We start from the raw sequence: 17,440 nt of genomic DNA on the forward strand, positions 1-17,440 counted from the left end.
GCAATCTATCGCTGAAAAGAAAAAAAAGGGAAAAACAATATGCCAACACTTAACGCGAAAATAGGCACGAGAGTCTCAAGTCATTGAATTACGCGGTTTTTCCCCAGGCGTTTGCCAGACAGAGGCGCCATAAAACGTAGAGGGATAAGAGAACTCCTATAAAGCCCTTTCCGGTTGCAGGAACGTGAGTGCTTAGTGCGAACGCACCCTTAGGCTCGTAGCTAAAACGAAGAGGAAAACTAGACTGAGAGAGGACGAGAGAGTAAAAGACGACGAGAAGAAGAACGAGAGCAAAAGAGAGCAAGAGAGAGAGAGAGAGAGAGGAAATTGTGTGTGCCTATACGTGTGAGGGGTTGCTGAGGCATCAATCGATAGTTTCCTCCGGCGAGGAGGAGAGAAATTATATGTGCTGACATAGCTGAATATCCTTCTCGAGGAACACTTCGAAAAGATTTTGAAAAATCAAGTATCTCTTTCTATTTTGTTCTCTCTGTTTCTGTAACAGCATTTGCATGCATAGACTGCGAAGATTTCTAATGATATTTGTAATCACTGAACTGTGAACAAATATCTTTTATTTCCTCTTCATATAATTTCAAATCAAAATGTACTTACGTGTTAAGCATATATCTATAGATCTTCCAAAGTTACGAATGTTCTTGGCTAAGTATAATTTTTATAGCAGGAACATAGTTTTATAAATTTCATTTATTCAAATTATTTGTTACACATATCGTTTGACTTTCTCTCTCTCAAAAAAAAAAGAGGAAGAAAAAGAAAACATTGAATCAAAAGCAATAATATTTTTCTTTTAAAGTAATACGTAACAGTTTTTATAAACTCCGTTGTCCTTCAGATACATCCTGTACAATAAAGAAGGATAAATTCGAAGGTTATTATGATTACGATAATAGTAGGGTAATTGATAACATTCCTTTTGTCGTACGTACTCGATAACACTGTTTATCATATTGAATTCTCGTAAACGTCCGAGTAAATTATTAGGGAGGAAAGCTAAACTACGTGTGGCAAAAGCGAGCATTTTCTTCATGGAAGGATGATCCCGGTGTCGACTAATTGTACCCTCGACGATCGTCGTTTAACGCATCGATTCCTTCTTCCAAACGAGTAAATGCAAAACAAAACATTAAGTAAATGTAAGATTGAAAGTAGGGAGAAAATTACCATGTTAAATACGATTTTTTAGGATCCGTCCACTGAATTCCCTTTTCCCTTCTGTCGCTTTAATGTTATTCGCAAAAAAAAAAAAAAGAAAAAAAAACATGATCGACTCAGTGAAGAGACGAACTCGAAGAAGAAATAGATATAATTTCTAACACAAATCTTTACAATTCATAAATAAAACTACGACGTATGCAATGATCATTAACATCGTATTCCAAATAAAATTTACAGCATATGACTTTGTTTTACCATGAAAGATAAGTTAAATATTCTTTTTAAACAAAACAATAAATAAATAAAGAAAAATAAAAAAGAACTGATTCGTAAGATGAATTTAAAGTAAAGTAAAAGTATGAACTGACACAAATTCAACTATCTCGACTTATAAAGTACTCGATTTTCTAATGAAATATTAATATCTTCATTCGTGAAGGCCTGAAAAATGTCGAGCCTTTGCGAAAAGCACACTTAGTAATATCGCTGAATCTGCGACTAGAATTTTGCCGACTAAGCGACGCGGCAATGTATATATGTATACATACATATATATATATATATATATATATATATATATATATATATATGGATACATAGGTGGAATGCAACAGCATCGTCGATAACCTCAACCTCGACGTTAGTGAATGGTAGCTGTAACAATTTCTTTTTCACACCTTTGAAGAAACATCAACGATCTTAATCGTCCTGCTCATATATACAGAGAAAGCCGTGATTTCTAAATGAAAATAGAAAGTGATTGAGAGTCTGTCTATTCATATACACATATGTATGTAAATAAGTGCCTCTGTTGTATGGCAGATATATACGAATTATCACGATGTTGCGTTAAATGTTTTAAATGGTAGGTTAAAAAAACAAGAAAAAAGAAAAAAAAGATCTCGAGCGACTTAAAGTAACCATACAAGATCGATTATGCAATTAATTAATAAATCGAGCTTATTTTTAATCGTTTGACCATTCGATCGATGTATGAAAGTTATTTAGGTTGATGCACAAGGGAATACATAGTGACACATGTCCGAGCAACGACAAAGTATACTCTTTTAGTTATTAATATCACTTTTAAAGCGGTCACTCACACTGATACATCTATCTCACTACGACTATAAAAACAGAGAACCGATATTCGTTTATGAACGACGCTGAAATTACGTTCCCTATGTGAAACATTAACTAAATATTTAAAGACCCTCATCGATGTCGAGAAGTTCTTTAAATACATCGATGTAACTTCGAAACAACCCTTGTAAACAGCCGACTCTTTACGAAACATAAAATCAACGTCGGGCATACGTGACGAGAGTCAAACAAACGATAAATGCATTGGCCAAGAGAAAGAGAAAAAGAGAGAGAGAGAGAAAACGGTAGGGTAGGAGGGCACTCATACGCGAAAAGTGGCACATCCACGTCGCGATTAGCATCGCAAAATATTTCTCGTTTCCCTTCTGGGTGCAAGTCGCAAGGGGTCGACAGTTTCGCACGGGGTGCGGCATTTTATATTACTTTCCTCTGATCTCGAGGCGGAAGAGGAGAAAGAGGAGAAGGAGGAGGGTAAAAGTGCCAAGTACGATATGGAGCAACGACAACATCGCCTGGAGTAGGAGCAACGCTTGATACTGAAAATGGAGCGAGACAGAGAGAGGGAATAAGGGTGGAGGGATGGTAGCTTTGCCAGAAACTCGCCGCGGGCACACTTTGTAGTTATGGACAAGTTGTACCACCCGACGACGAGGAGCACGAGAGGCAATTTGTTAGAGAGGACGAACGCGTTTATCATGAGACATTTCAAATCAGACATTGAATCTTCTTCTTCTTTTACTCTTCATCTTCTATCCTCTCTCGAATGCGTCATGATCAAGTACTGAGAGAAATAGATTGAATGCAAAGAGACTGAATAAATTTAAAAAAAACTTTCATTAAGTGCATTAGACGAACAAAAATAAATAACGATATAAGAAAATAATTATTTTCTTATTTCCTCTTCAATGAAAATCTTCAAACGAATGATTTTAATTGAAAAATCGAAGAAATAAATTTGTGAAATATAAGTGAAAAGTAAAGCTTAGAAATGTAATAAAAGCGACGATCTTTTGGAGTCTCGCTAAATCATTTACGACCGCATTTTCAGAGTGTATTCGATCAATGGACAAAAAGAATGGAATTGCAGTTCCAACGTCATTGTCCACACTTTGCCCGATCGAATGTTCGTTTACGTGAAACGATGTAAAACAGGCTAATATTTCTCGAAGGCAAACAATTGCAAATGAAAGCGTTACTTCGATAATGTCGTGCGTTAAAAAAAAAAAAAGTAAAAAAAAAAAGAAAAAGAGAAAAGAAAGAAGAAAAGAAAAAAGAAGAAAAAAAAAACAACGTTAAAATTAATACAGCGAAAGTAATAAGAAATAAGTGTTCCTTATTCTTATTCTAATCTATTCTATCTTCTATTCTATATCTTATTCTATATCTCATCATTATGTGCGTACTCGGATTAAGAGGAACGAACACTTATCGTCGACCTTAAAACGCGCCGGTCCACGTGCATGCACACAGAAGACTCACTTAAGAGAGTAAGAGAGAGAAAGAGAGATGACGAATTCTTGGCGGCACGATGAGTAGCCGTAGCGTGACTTAATTAATGCGAAACGTGGGGTTAGCACCATCGACAAAGTCGTCTTTGTCGTTGAGGGTAATAGCAAGAGAGAGAAATAGAGATGGTGGGAGGTAGCTCCCAGGACTGGGTCAATAAAGACGGTGTTTCGACTAATTGCGCGAGCGCTACTTGCTCGATGGAGAAACAAAACGATCGACGATCCGAGGCCAAGTAATTAGACGAAATGAAGAGCGCGATCAAATTTATTCGAGTTCGTTCAATGCTCGATCGAGTGAACGTGATGATTTATACTCTCGTAACTATATTCGAATTTAATCGATATTTATTCGCGTAAACGAACACTCGCAAACTTTAAAAATAGTTTTCTTTTTTTTTATAGTGAACAAGAATATATACGAATATAACTTTTCGTATATCTCGATAATAAAATACGCATTAAAAATTTTGTTAAAAAATTTTTTAACTAACCAACAAGTTCCTTTTTTGTAATTTTCTTGTAGTAATTTTCTTGTAATTTTTTTTTTTGTAATTTTCTTTTTTGTACACTTCTCATACATTATATACATGTATATAACATACGAGAAACGATATATGGATCACATTTGCATTTCTTTTTCACGAAATTAATGAAACTATTTAATAATAAAAAAAGAAAAATGAATTACTCGTTTGCAGACGGATCGCGTTCCAATTGGAATAAAAGAGAGTGGGGGAAAAGACAGATATAACATAATTTAATTCGTTACGCGTCAAACCGGTGTAACGAGTCATTATAATGCAAAAGTTTTTAATGAAACGCACGCTTTTTAAACAATTCACCGAATAGCTCATTTGCCGACCGGTGATTCGGTATCGTTTGAAAGACCGATTATTCTACGCGATCATCTCTTTCGTGGAACGTGATTTATCACACAAAAGGTTATAATCGGTAACATTGTTCCAAAGTGAAAACTTACCAGAGCGAACATCGCAAAAATTGCTCTTTATAATAAAGCGGGATCTATTTCGAACCAATTATTCGTTAAAATTCCCTCTGATTTTTATTAACGAATATTAAAATGCCAATATCGAGATATTTCTTTTCGACTTAATTGTTTATTGTTGGCTTACGTAAAAAAAAATTACGCAAAAACAAATTCGATCTATTCTTATTCCTTTGTTTATAGCAAACATGTCTCTGTCTTTTTCTTTTTCTATCCTTCTCTTCTCGATCGAACAGATATTCTTATCGTTTTCTTGATGTCCCATTCTGAGCTACAACAAAAAGCTCTTTCGCTGATCGTGGATGTATAAAAAAAAAAGAAAGGTAGAAAAAAGAGAAAAACGAGAGAAAAAGAGAAAACCAATATCCTTAAGAAACGTATAAAACTCTGATATCCACTTTAATGTGATGTAATCGAACGAATAACGATAGAGAACGCTATTACGATGATAGTAATAGAATTGGAAACACGTCGTTTCGCAGCGAGCGAGGACAAAAAATTTAACGTCATTTACGTAACACGAATAAACCGTATTACGCTTCTCTATGTAAATCGAAATGTTCGGTGACGTGCATCTCATTTTTTGTTCCTTTTTTATTTGTTTTTCATTCTTCTTCTTCTTCTTCTTCTTCTTCTTCTTCTTCTTCTCCTTCTCCTTTTTTTTTATTGCACATAATCTCGAAATGACACAACGCCACAAAATGACCCGTTCTCTGTTCTCCTTTTAGAATCTATCGCAACCCCGAGTTAACGTTATCATCGACCCTTGAAAATAAATAGCTCGCACGCAGGAATAGGCTCTATTTATCTGACGCCGAGAATAGAAAACGTAGTGGACTCGATGAACTTTTCACGACGAGTACTTAGACACGTGCACGTATCTCGTGATATTAACATCATTACTTTTACTCATTGAACATACTTTTTCTTCAAATTATTCATAAAACGATCGAAAGAGATCAGAAATAATAAACTCTGACAAAGGTCGTTTCTGTTTGATCTACTTAAAACAATAGTAAAAAAAAAAGAATAAAAGAAACAGTAAATAAATTTCAATGCATACAAATTAATTTCATACGTAATTTTCATAAAAAAATAAAGTCGCTTTCGATTAAGAAAGTTGAAAATCGAACACTAATGGTTAATGGAACCTAATTAAATAATCTCGGATAATTATAAGAGTCGAGATAATCGGTAATGAGGTTCTAAGGTCGTACGTGGTAACCCGAGTCTTTCTACTATCTAACACTCATCTCCGTGCATCGTCATACCGTATGCGCTTAGGGTGATTCATGGTCACGGTGAAATCACGAATAGACACATCGGAGCACGATCGAGAAAAAGAAAGGAAAAAGAACGTTGATCCAAATATATACTTCTCGTCTTTCAAATGCATCGGACGAGACGAATGAACAGCAATCATCTTCCTTGTGAACGAAAAGAAAGGCTTACGAGTTTTCAATGAAATCGTAAAAAAGCAGATCATCGATAAGTTATCGTAAATAGAGATACAATATTATCAAAACGGAAGATTATTTCTTATCGTTCTAATAACGTAATAAACAATTTTTCTATATCGTCTCAGATAAATAAACATCTTTCGTGTAAGATATTTACAATAACATACATATATAATAACATGACCAAGGTTATTACTTAATGTTATTAATAAAAAAAAAAAAATAACAAATATGAAAGCAATGTTAGTCATACGTAATAAGATTTCAAATCGCATTTTTAAATTCAATTAAATTACAAAAGTAGATATACTTGGCGATCGGCAATTCGGGCTACGCTATTTTAAAATTACTTCCGTTCGAATCTTCGAACAGTGTTGAACATCAGTATGTTAGAGAAAATAGGTTCATCGAGGTGCGAGTCAAGCTAATAGCCGTGTCAAAAGAATCGCAAGAGAAAAGCGGGACGGCGATCGGTATCTTGTAGGAGGCACAAACGACGGAAGCGGATCCTCCGTGAAAGCTCTTACGAAAGCAGCGGATTAATTGAAAGAACGGCGTGCGATCAATCGAGCGTGGGTAAACCTATCGCGTAAAAGGGAGAAGAGAAGCGGCCTCCCGACCAATGAGAAAGAGAAAGACAGACATATACCGAGAGATAGGGGAGAGAGAAACGGAGAGAGAGAGAGAGAGAGAGAGAGAGAGAGGGAGATAGACAGACAGACGAGAGAGAGAGAGAGAGAAGATAGCATCTCGAATCATTGAAAACGCTATAACCTAACCTCGATTTTCGATCTCGTTATTGCACGAGTCTTCGCTATGAAAACTTCGCGACAGAAAATATTTCCGTATTGCTCGCATTAACAAAGAAAAAAGGACAAACAATAATGATAAATTACGATCGAGTTTTCTTACGAATGTTCAAAGGAAGATATAAAAAGAAACAGACATTTAAATGGATGGATAGTAGAGTAAGAGATAGAAAGTACAGAATGAGTAGGCAGAGAGAGAGAGAGAGAGACAGAGAGAGAGAGAGAGAGAGAGAGAGAGAGAAAATTGCTCTCTCGTCCTGACGAAAGGACGACTCGATACGATCTCTCTTTCTATCTCACATTGTGATAATTTGTAAGAAAAAAGAGCCTATGCTAATGGTAAAAACAGTGTTAAAATGATCGGATGAATAGGAAAAATACGTTAGACGAGGATACGAGGGGAGTAGGTCGAGGGAGAAAAAAGGCCGAAAGTGTCTGGCACGGTGACACCCACCTTGCCAGTGGACCACTCCTCTTCGCTCTTTGTCCGAGTATTTTCTCGACCACGGTGACGTTTCCGCTCCTCGCTGCCTCGAGCAGCTCCTGGTCCTTCCCCATGTTCCATTTACACCGTGATCGGCCCTCGATATTCGACCGCGCACTTGTCAATTTCTGTTTTTACTACGATTACTCGCGTTTCATTGATCCAGCGTGGCCATCTTGCCGAAGCGACTGAAGCGCCTCCGTGCGGCCAGCGCTTGAAGCGCCATCGCCGCCGACGGCTGACGAACGTGCGACGAACGAACCTTAAAGAACGTGGGTGCAAGCAAGAGCGTTGTCCTCTTCGTAAACCCCTGTGAAAGAAAGAGTGAGAACGATAGCGTGCAAACGAGAACAACGCAGGTTACGATCCCACACGAATTCTCCCGAACGAACGAAAGAACTAACATTAAACGACAGCTGTTGCGCCATTACTGAATTTTCGTGTTCTTCCAACAAGAATCAAGTTTATACGTGTTTCCTTTGTTATTATTTTTATATATTATAAATTTCTTCGTTTTATCGACGAGGTTTTATCAATACACAATGAAGCGTACTGTTCTTGGGTTCTCTTTTATCACACTATGGTTATTCGTAATTAGTGAACGAATTCAAGAGGCTATCACGTCCCCTTCAATTTTTGGTAAGCATAAAATTTAAAAGGTTATATGTTCTATTTTTAAATCAGTTTTCGATTCTTTGATTTGTTCTGTCCATTTAATACCAAAAGATTTATCTATTTTTCTTTTTCTTTCCTTCGTTTCTTAACACGTGGGAAGCATTTTGGAAATTATTTCTTTAATTTTGTTTTGTACGTACATGGTATCTTATCAAGATCATGTTTGTTTATATATTCTTATAGAAGTTAGATGAGAATTTAATAAAATATTCATTAAAATACTTTAATGCAGATGGTATATAAAGCTTTCAAGAAATATGAGCTTGTCGATAGCATGTTCATAGAACATATAAAAGGAAATAAATTCTTTGTAATCTTGAAGTGGCAACCAATAGTAAAATTAGGATCAATAAACCAATAATACAATTAGGATCATTACGTTATATAAAACAAATTAAGGAAATATAGCTATTTAGTAACTAACCTTCTTTCTTTATACCTAACCGTTAAGAAATGGCATGTAGTAGTTTACATGGTAAAATTAAATACCTAATATCATAACAGTAAGACAAAAATGATTTTATCTTCAAATACCTTCTATGTGCATTGGAAAACACTTATATTTCTATATAAACATTATAGTTATGTTTGAATGCGTCGCTTATTGTACATACATAGTTTAAGTATCATTCATAAACCGAACATATATAATACTAATCTTGTAATAACTATCTATTAAACTAGCGATACTGAACTGCTACTAACATTTGCTGTATCGACTATGCATGTATATTAACTGTATAATTATAAATATTAAAATAAAATCTAATATTATTAAAATAATGACGTTGATAATCAATTATAATTAAATATATTTTTCCAACGTTTTCTTTCATTTCACACATTTTGTCTCATTCTTATATCATTCTTTAAATAAAGAAGACTCATATTTTTCTCATTACAAATAAAATATATTACAAGATTATAACGATTATTTAATAAGAAAATATCCTTGTTTTTATCACAGGAGAATAACATTTTTACAGATGATAATATAATCTCAATATCGTTATTGAATTATCGAAAAAACGAAGCTGTTAAAGAAAGGATAAAGTTAGCTCCTACAAACAATTACATGATAAATATTACCGCTATACCGCCTACCATTTCATTTCTTATCTTTCAAGTTCATACATATCAATATAATATTACTCTTTCGTATGACAAATTAAATCTTAATAAGGTATCAAACAGAAGTCTATTTGGATCTAACGTCGGTTTATATATCGTACCAAAGAAGAAGGAAACGACGTTTTTCATAAGAAATAACAACGTTCGACATGTCGAAACTCTATTAGCGGTCGTTCCTTATTTGAAGCAAGGTGGGTATACAAATACATATAATAAATCAGCATATTATTAATATTCGAATTATTGAAATATCCTTTGATCGATTTTACAAATTTCGATGTAAAACAAATTGTTGTTTCTTAATATTCCAAATTATTAATATAGCAAAAAAGAAACAAAACCAATCATTTTTTCTATATCATATATATATATATATATATATATATATATATATATATATTTCATCACTCCTAGACAAATTATACTCGATACTGAAACTATTTAATTGCGCACGTTGTAACAATAAAATTGATCCCTTTAAATACATGACTGAAAAAAAAAAGAAACGAAACATTGCAAGAGAGAGGGTGGGCAGGAGTCAGAGGGAGGAAAGCAGAGGAATGATTTCCAAAAATCTCTGTTACATTGCTCGACAATTTACCGATTGCAAATCCTTTTCCCTAATCCGATAGCGGCGTGTAAAATAATGTTTTCGCATACTCGCAAAAAACAAAAAACATAAAAAAAAGAGTATCTAAAGGGACCCTCGAAACACGAGAAAACGTACGTTGTACGTTTTTCGCGAACAAATCCGCATCGACACCCGCAAATCTCGGCAGCAACGCTCGTAAAGTTCGATCTGGCAGCGACAGATATCTGTCTCTCTCTCTCTCTCTCTCTCTCTCTCTCTCTCTCTCTCTCTCTCTCTCTCTCTCTCTCTCTCTCTCTTTCTCTCTCTCTCTCTCATTGTTGCTATTCACAGCACCAGTACCAGGCGGCTGTAACATGGAATTCAATATCGAAGTAGCGCCATATCAAAAGCTATTCGTAAACGATTCGATCGTTATCCTGGATTCACAACCTGCCTCTTTACCACTCACGAGCAACGAAACTCAGAGAAGCTGTATTTTTGCAGAAACATATCGCCTTTTTCTAACAAAACAGGACTATTCTGTAGAGAGTTACTTCAATGCTATTAGCAGTATGCTCACTGTCACGGATATTCTTCGTAATGGTGAAAAGGTACATCTTCGTCGAGAAAATATAATAAAAAGAAAAAACTAGTTCATTATTCATTCAATGACTCCTCTGCCCTTCCCCCTCTCCAATCACACGCCCGGTCCAATATTATTTTTCTCACAAGACGTGTTGATTCTTGAACGAAAACGATTACGTTGTTGGAATAAAATTATTTATTCTTTGTTAATCGATTAATCGATAATCAACGTTGAATGAGAAGAAAAATTATCTTGTAGAATATAAATTTATTTCTTTTTTATTTGTTTTCTTTTTTGGTTTGTTTGTTTCATTATCAGATACCGGCACCGACCATAAATCCGTTAAGAAGGATCAACAACCTTTATTATGGAATTGGGACCGTCTACGCGGCTATAGCTACTTATGGAAATGATTCCTCGGCTTATGTACCAACTTTCACCTATGGATTCAACTATGTTCTTCATCCAGAAGATGATAAATTTTTAAGTACGTTTCTACATCCTATTTTATTAAATTGGTCATTCAGTTATTGCTCAAACTTGGCAATAATATAATATTAACACAAATATAAGAGATTTTCTTATTTTCGTTTGTTTTACAGATGATACGCTATCAAAGTTATTGTGCATTTTAATGTGTATCGTTGGCTCCTTATGCGTCTTACAAGGACATAAATATCCCGAAATGGAGTTCGTCGTGTACACAACATTCTTTGGTGGCATTATCAGTTACATCGTAGTTAAATCTTTCGCAACTTACGACGTCAGAAGTAAATAGCAATATTTATGATCGTTAATTTTTCGAATAATCTATCTATGGCTTATTGATTGATATCAATCAAATTTTTTCTTTTTTTTTTACAGCAAATATTATATTGAGCTTAATCGGAAGTTTCCTTTTTCTCCTCGTGGGCGTTATTTCCTGTTTTACCAAAAAATACATAAACGTTCTCTTTTCCATACTTTTTTTCGGATTTCTCTGCAGCTCGATCTTCTATTTCAATGTAAAAGGTAAAGTAATTAATGACAAACGCAGAAAAAATAATCGCTTAACTTTTATAACTAGGACAGAAATAATTAGAATAGGTCTAGCTAGCAGATAAAAGTTTGTTCAAGTGTAAAGGCAAGTATAGGCGTTTATCAGCATTTGTTTGAAACGCATTGAAGCTCCGCTACGTAGAGCTTCTAAAATTGATCTCGATACATTTATTACGAAAAATGTATAAATCCTAATCCTTTGAATTAATTTAACGTCCTAAATTAGATATTTATCTATCCATTTTATTACAGCTCTATAAATAAAGAAGAAACGAACAATTCTTTTATTTTATTTTCGTTCGAGAAGTTTACGTCTGAAAAAAAATATTTTGATGGACCAAACATCCTACTCAAAATTTATAAGAAAGAACAATCAAAAGAAATAGATGCTTCGTAATATACTCAAGAAATAGTATCGATGAGAGCGAAAAACAAAAATATGCTAAACGTGTTTCTTCCCAATTTAATCGTTTTTAATGCTAAAACGAAAAAGAGTGAGAGAAAGAGAAAATACGGGTATAGGGTGTATGGGGGAGTGAGAGTTGGCCAGCAGGCCGAAGTTAGTTCGAGTTTGGCGAAGGGATGAAACGCGGAGACTTCGTGTTTCTCCCTTTTTCGGGGGTAGCTTCTATCAATGTTGTCCGCTCATGTGGAAACTTTCGACTGCCGAATCCCCCTCGGTGCAGGGAGTAGAAACGGAGCAGCATCCGCGTTACCTCCCACCTTTCTCACTATACACGAGGACGAGAACGAACACCCTCCTCACCCTTCCATTCCGTACACGCGCGTACTTTTCTGCGCGTACAATGAGCCTTCGTCCACTCTCTCTTTCTCTCTCCCTCCCTCCCCTTCTTTGTCTCCCTCTCTCTCACTTTTTCTTTCCCTATTTCTCTCTTTCATATTGCCTTCCAGTTTCAAATCCCACGGAACGATCTAACCAGCTTGAAAGATTTGCATTTACCTAATTGTGTCCCCTCCGTATTTGCTTAGTACCAAGACCTATTTAGATTACCCGCTTTTAGTAGGCGCAACCCCATGTCGAATTCTCCTCGATTCTTTCTCGAACTCGAAGAAAATGGCACTTTTCTTTTTTACGTATTATTTTTATCCTTTTAACCTATCCATATCGTTTAACGAAATGGATATAGGATTTTACGAATCATCGAATCGAAAGAATCATTTCGATCTATATATAATCATTTTCATACGAACGACATGGATCAGAAATTCGCGTTATCATTTCTGATTAACCTTTCAGACTCTCCAGCAATTTTGGAGAACGACTGGTTGTTTTGGCCGATTTATTTGTTCATCGCGCTCATCGTCACGATTATTCTAATCGCAATGCCCTGCTTTGCTCTTACTCTGACATGCGCTGTTCTCGGAGGATTCACAGTGGTCTTATCGATCGCTTATTTTGCGAACTCAAATTTGGTCTACATCATTATCAACGTTATCAGGCGCCTGACTGTATCTTGGTTCAATTATGCGATCGTTAGTTTTCCGTTACAGAGCAAAGGTAATCAATCGTTGAATTCATTTTTATTATTTGCATTAGTCATAGATGAAAAAAAAAGAAGACAAAAATACGAGAAAATATTGATCCACCTTTGTTTTTTATTTTTTCCTTTCTAGATATGATCTTGATCGTGTTTTGGGTTTTTCTGGCCATAGTTCGTATCCACAGTGAGGGCGTTTTTAGAGATTTTTTCAACAATTTGTACTGGAAAGTGTGTCGACGTGATTTTAAAAATATTGAATCGGATAAGGCATTCGAAGATATACCACTTTATAAATATAGAGTATTAGACTATTTCAACTAGAGAAAGCGAAAAGCAAGTTGCCATTGACTTTCCTATCATTTGTTTTTATTTTTATTCCTAAGGTAAATCAAGTTGTTTCCGTCGTCGTTAGATACGTTATGTTACTTAGAAAGATAGTTATAGATTTTTCCTACATTTTCTAGTACATGTACAAATCTATCAGTGATTTATGTTTTAGATTTTTTACGAATAGAAAAAAAAGAATTATATGCCTGCTTATTTATTTTGATTAGTTACTCGTTAAATATATTTAGTTTTATAATTTCGTTTAGGTTTCTTATTAACGAAATATGATATTGTACCACTTACCTAGAATTTTACATTGAAAGGTTAATGTGATAAACGATCGTGGTGCAAAATATGTAATTATGTTATCGCAATATATTCGTATCAAAAAGGATGATATCGCAAACGAATGCGATCAAAACTAACATATATGTTCATGTCATTAACGCGTACTCACTTCGATATTCACAGTCCTCTCTTCCTTGTTCCAACAAGTGCACTCGAAAGTTTGCAATCTATACATATGCTTTAATGCAATGATGTGGGTAAAGAATGTGACTCTGTTAGGATTAAAATGAAATAACATTTATTGGAATCGAGACAGTGACAGCTAACAATGGTTCTAATTTCCTACTACTTACAATCTTAAAGGTAATCACAGCAACAATATTATCTCATTATTCACAACACTTACATTGGATTACGGTCGTATTAATATATATGCATATACGTACGTAATATTTTATATACATTTTTATTATTTCTCATTAATAAATTTGCTTATACTCGTACACTGTATTCATTACTAGTATCATTATTACAGATAAGAGAAGTGTTACGTGACCACTTCCACGTCATGTTTATTTAAATTACTTGCTGATAATCGTGGGAAAGAGATAATAATGCCGTTCGATTGGATATTAAAAAAGAAAGAATATAAAAATAATCGAGTTACGAACTGAAATAATAGAATATTCTACTCTGCCCTATTAGAGCGATTAGTGAGAAGTTTACGATAATAATCCGTGCAGAGAGCGAGCAAACGAGAACAATTCGAGGTTTCTCCCGGACATAGATAAAGACGCAGAAGTGGTACTTACATAGTGAAATCAAAACGTACGTAGATGTCTCGAAACGATCGGCAAAATCGATAAGGGACCTCGACTTGAAGATTTTCGAACGTTTTATTTTGAAAAAGATGACGAATGAACGAAATGTAAAAGTATCGTAAAAAGTAACGACCGACAAATTCTATCTACGAATCTACGATCTGTGCTCGCTTCTGTCCCTGCTTCTATCCTTTTTAATTTCATTTTTTTTCCAAAAATATAAATTTACTAGAGAGATAATGTACATTATGATTCCACGGTCGAGCGTATTAAACGCGTCGCGTAATAAAAGCGCTTGATGATCGAAAGAGAAAGAGAAAAGTTTGCGAATCTACGAGAAAATATCGTTCGATTCGTTTCCTCTACACTTTTTACGGAACTCGATGGAGTAGATAGAGAAAGGTAATGGGGAATGGTCGCGATGGCGATGATGAATAGGACAAACGTTATTATGTTTGACATGTCGTTAACTTTTTAACACAAACGTATAGGTATTCTTTGTGATTAATTATTGACCGTATGACAAATTGTAAGTGCTTGTTTGCTATATTTATTACAAAGTTCGATTCGTCGTAGCCCATCCCAGACGTTTTTGGCGAGAACTCGCGGCTTTGTTTCTCGGTACGCGATCGTCGACAATCGAGAGAGCTTTCGTGCAAATCGTTGGGGGGAAAAGGGAAGAAGGAGCGAAAGGGAGAGAGAAACGAGAGCAGTCTGGATCGTTTAAAATTCGAAATAAATGCGTCGTCGGTGACTCGTCGGCTTTTACACAGCTTCCACATCGGACTCGGAGATCGATGGACTAATTATTCAGCGCGTGGCACTCAATTAGCAAAAAAACGCGTTGTTTCGTTCTGCTTTGTGCATCATTAAAAACATTCGGTCGAATCAACCACGTCGCATCCATCGTCACGAATCTCCAACGGAAGTTACAGGTGGTTGCCGGATAGGACGACATATTTATTTTTGCTCGCGCGCGCAATAGAATTTCACTTTCCCGTTGAATATTTAAACCGGACTGTGCGGTGAATTAGAAAATGCGATCGAACGATGGATTTCGACTTCGTGGAAGGAAGCTTCTTTCTTTAAAGCGTGCACGATTGAACTCCGTGATTGTGACGTTAATTAAAAGAAAATGACCCGCGCGAATTTGTTCGCCGGTGCGGAAATCAATATCGTTCCGAGATCCTTTTACGAAATTTTCGGAATTTTCCGTTCGGATACGCTTCGACGATCACAAGAGAACGACGATGATCGCGCGTACGATTTTAAGCCACGGTTCTTAACGTCTGAATTTATAGCGACGATCGAAGTTTCATATATTTTTGTTCTTTCTTCTTCATTCGTTCGTTTCTCTTAACTACAACGTATATACAGTATGCCGTATGATTATCGCTAATTTACATGTCTACGATCTACCGAGAGTAACAAATGCTATTTTACAATCAGCTTTATACAAGAAAAAGAAGAGTAAGGATTAAGGGTTTAGGTAAGAGGAAGAAGATGTAATTTGTCAAAGGAAAAACGGAAAACGAGAAGAAAGATCGACTATCAAAATCCGATGCGAATGTCGAGCATTGTTTCCAATCGTTATTTCGAAAATTAATGCTTCGAGGATCTTTCTCTCGCAGAATTTCGACATCGATTCTCTAAACCGTTTCACGAATTTTATAAAGCTACAAATTTGTGGATTCCTCTTATTAAATAAGATAGCTCGAACGAAACGATCGAGCTATCGATTGGATTTCTACGAATGATCGGTAACATCGAGTGTTTTCGAGTCGGAGAAAACAAAAATTTACGATCTGAAAACGCATATGTACGTTAATTCGTTTTTCTTGGTTCTGCGTTTCGTTAAGAAGAAAAAAAGAGAAAAAAAAGAGAGAGTTTACCCTGTGATTAAACGTCGACGTGTCAACAAAAATTTTGCGATAAATGCACGATTCGTTTCAAGTTTGTAACCTGATCTTTCCTTCTTGTCCCGTTCCGAGTTATTAAATTACGTGTACTCTCTTTCTTGGTATAATTCGTCTCGTCGACGCACCGTCATTGCGATGAGTTTCACATTTTTTCATGAACCGATAAGAAACAAATGTTCCTCGACATTCTCATGATTTCCCTTTAGAAATCTTCTGTCATTAAGTTCACGCGATGAACTTGTTCAAAATTTTCTACGTACATATTTCCATCAAATCATTATGATTGATATGATATTGATTTCTGATTGGTTCAACTTAACGAAATGACAATAACGTTTAATATTCATCTACACGTAAAAGGATTACTTTATGACAGAAAAGAAACGTTAAAGGCTGCAAGAAAATCGATTGAAATGATTCGAATCGGCTATTTCAACGCAACGCCGGTGTATCACCGAAAAAAAATGTCTTTCCAACGCGATGATGTGTGTCTTAATTTATATAATATCGTGAACGGTGAAATATACCCTGTGTGACCCGGGTCATGCGTATACAATCTACGAGATCTAGACGATACACGGATGATCGTCACAGAGACATCGATATTTTCGAAAAAGTTCAATTTTAAAAACGCAGGTAACTTCGCATCGTTGATCCGATCAAATCGAATCGACGTAAAAATAAAGAAATACCTGCTGTAGCTATTGACGTAGGTATTTCTTTAACGTGTACATCTTTTCTTAGAAGGAATAAGATAAATAATTAAACAAGGATTCGTCGAGATAAAGCTGAAGATAAAAAGAAGACAAAAATTAATGATGATTAAGAAACGTCTCACCGATCAACGATGCAAAGTCCTCCGAACTCAGTGCGAGTAGATGAAAAAAGTAGGTGAGGTATCCGGTTCGAGGACGTCATCAGCGCCGAGCGACGTTTCGAGGCCTCGCTTGACGGGAAAATATCGTAAGTCTTAGAAAAAGGTGTTTCTCGCTGTGGTTAGAAGTCTCGATGAATTCTCGATGATTCTCTCGG

The 17,440-nt window shown here is 35.5% G+C and overlaps 2 protein-coding genes across 5 annotated transcripts in view; one reads left to right on the forward strand and one right to left on the reverse strand.

Annotated features, from left to right (window-relative positions):
* LOC127065687 (ankyrin repeat and SAM domain-containing protein 1A-like) overlaps positions 1-7,768 on the reverse strand; it is a 67,377-nt gene extending 59,609 nt beyond the window's left edge. For all 3 annotated transcript variants that reach the window (XM_050998416.1, XM_050998417.1, XM_050998415.1), the window contains exon 1: positions 7,521-7,768. In XM_050998416.1, the coding sequence (XP_050854373.1) occupies positions 7,521-7,624 (104 nt within the window). In that variant the 5' untranslated portion in view covers positions 7,625-7,768. The remainder of the gene's footprint in view (positions 1-7,520) is intronic.
* Positions 7,769-7,875: 107 nt separating this feature from the next.
* On the forward strand, positions 7,876-16,377 carry LOC127065689 (transmembrane 7 superfamily member 3-like). Of its 2 annotated transcripts, none has more exons than XM_050998420.1 (8): positions 7,876-8,189; positions 9,212-9,547; positions 10,279-10,538; positions 10,832-11,000; positions 11,116-11,283; positions 11,378-11,524; positions 12,810-13,070; positions 13,187-16,377. In XM_050998420.1, exons 1-8 carry the CDS (start codon positions 8,093-8,095, stop codon positions 13,372-13,374), a joined length of 1,626 nt encoding a protein of 541 aa, XP_050854377.1. In that variant the 5' UTR covers positions 7,876-8,092; the 3' UTR covers positions 13,375-16,377. The 2 variants fall into 2 exon arrangements, with proteins under 2 accessions (XP_050854377.1, XP_050854379.1); XM_050998422.1 differs by having other exon boundaries at positions 7,881-8,189; positions 9,193-9,547.
* The last annotated feature ends 1,063 nt before the right edge of the window (positions 16,378-17,440 follow it).

Source organism: Vespula vulgaris, chromosome 8 (assembly GCF_905475345.1).
Source record: "Vespula vulgaris chromosome 8, iyVesVulg1.1, whole genome shotgun sequence".
In the NCBI taxonomy this organism is placed as follows: domain Eukaryota; kingdom Metazoa; phylum Arthropoda; class Insecta; order Hymenoptera; family Vespidae; genus Vespula; species Vespula vulgaris.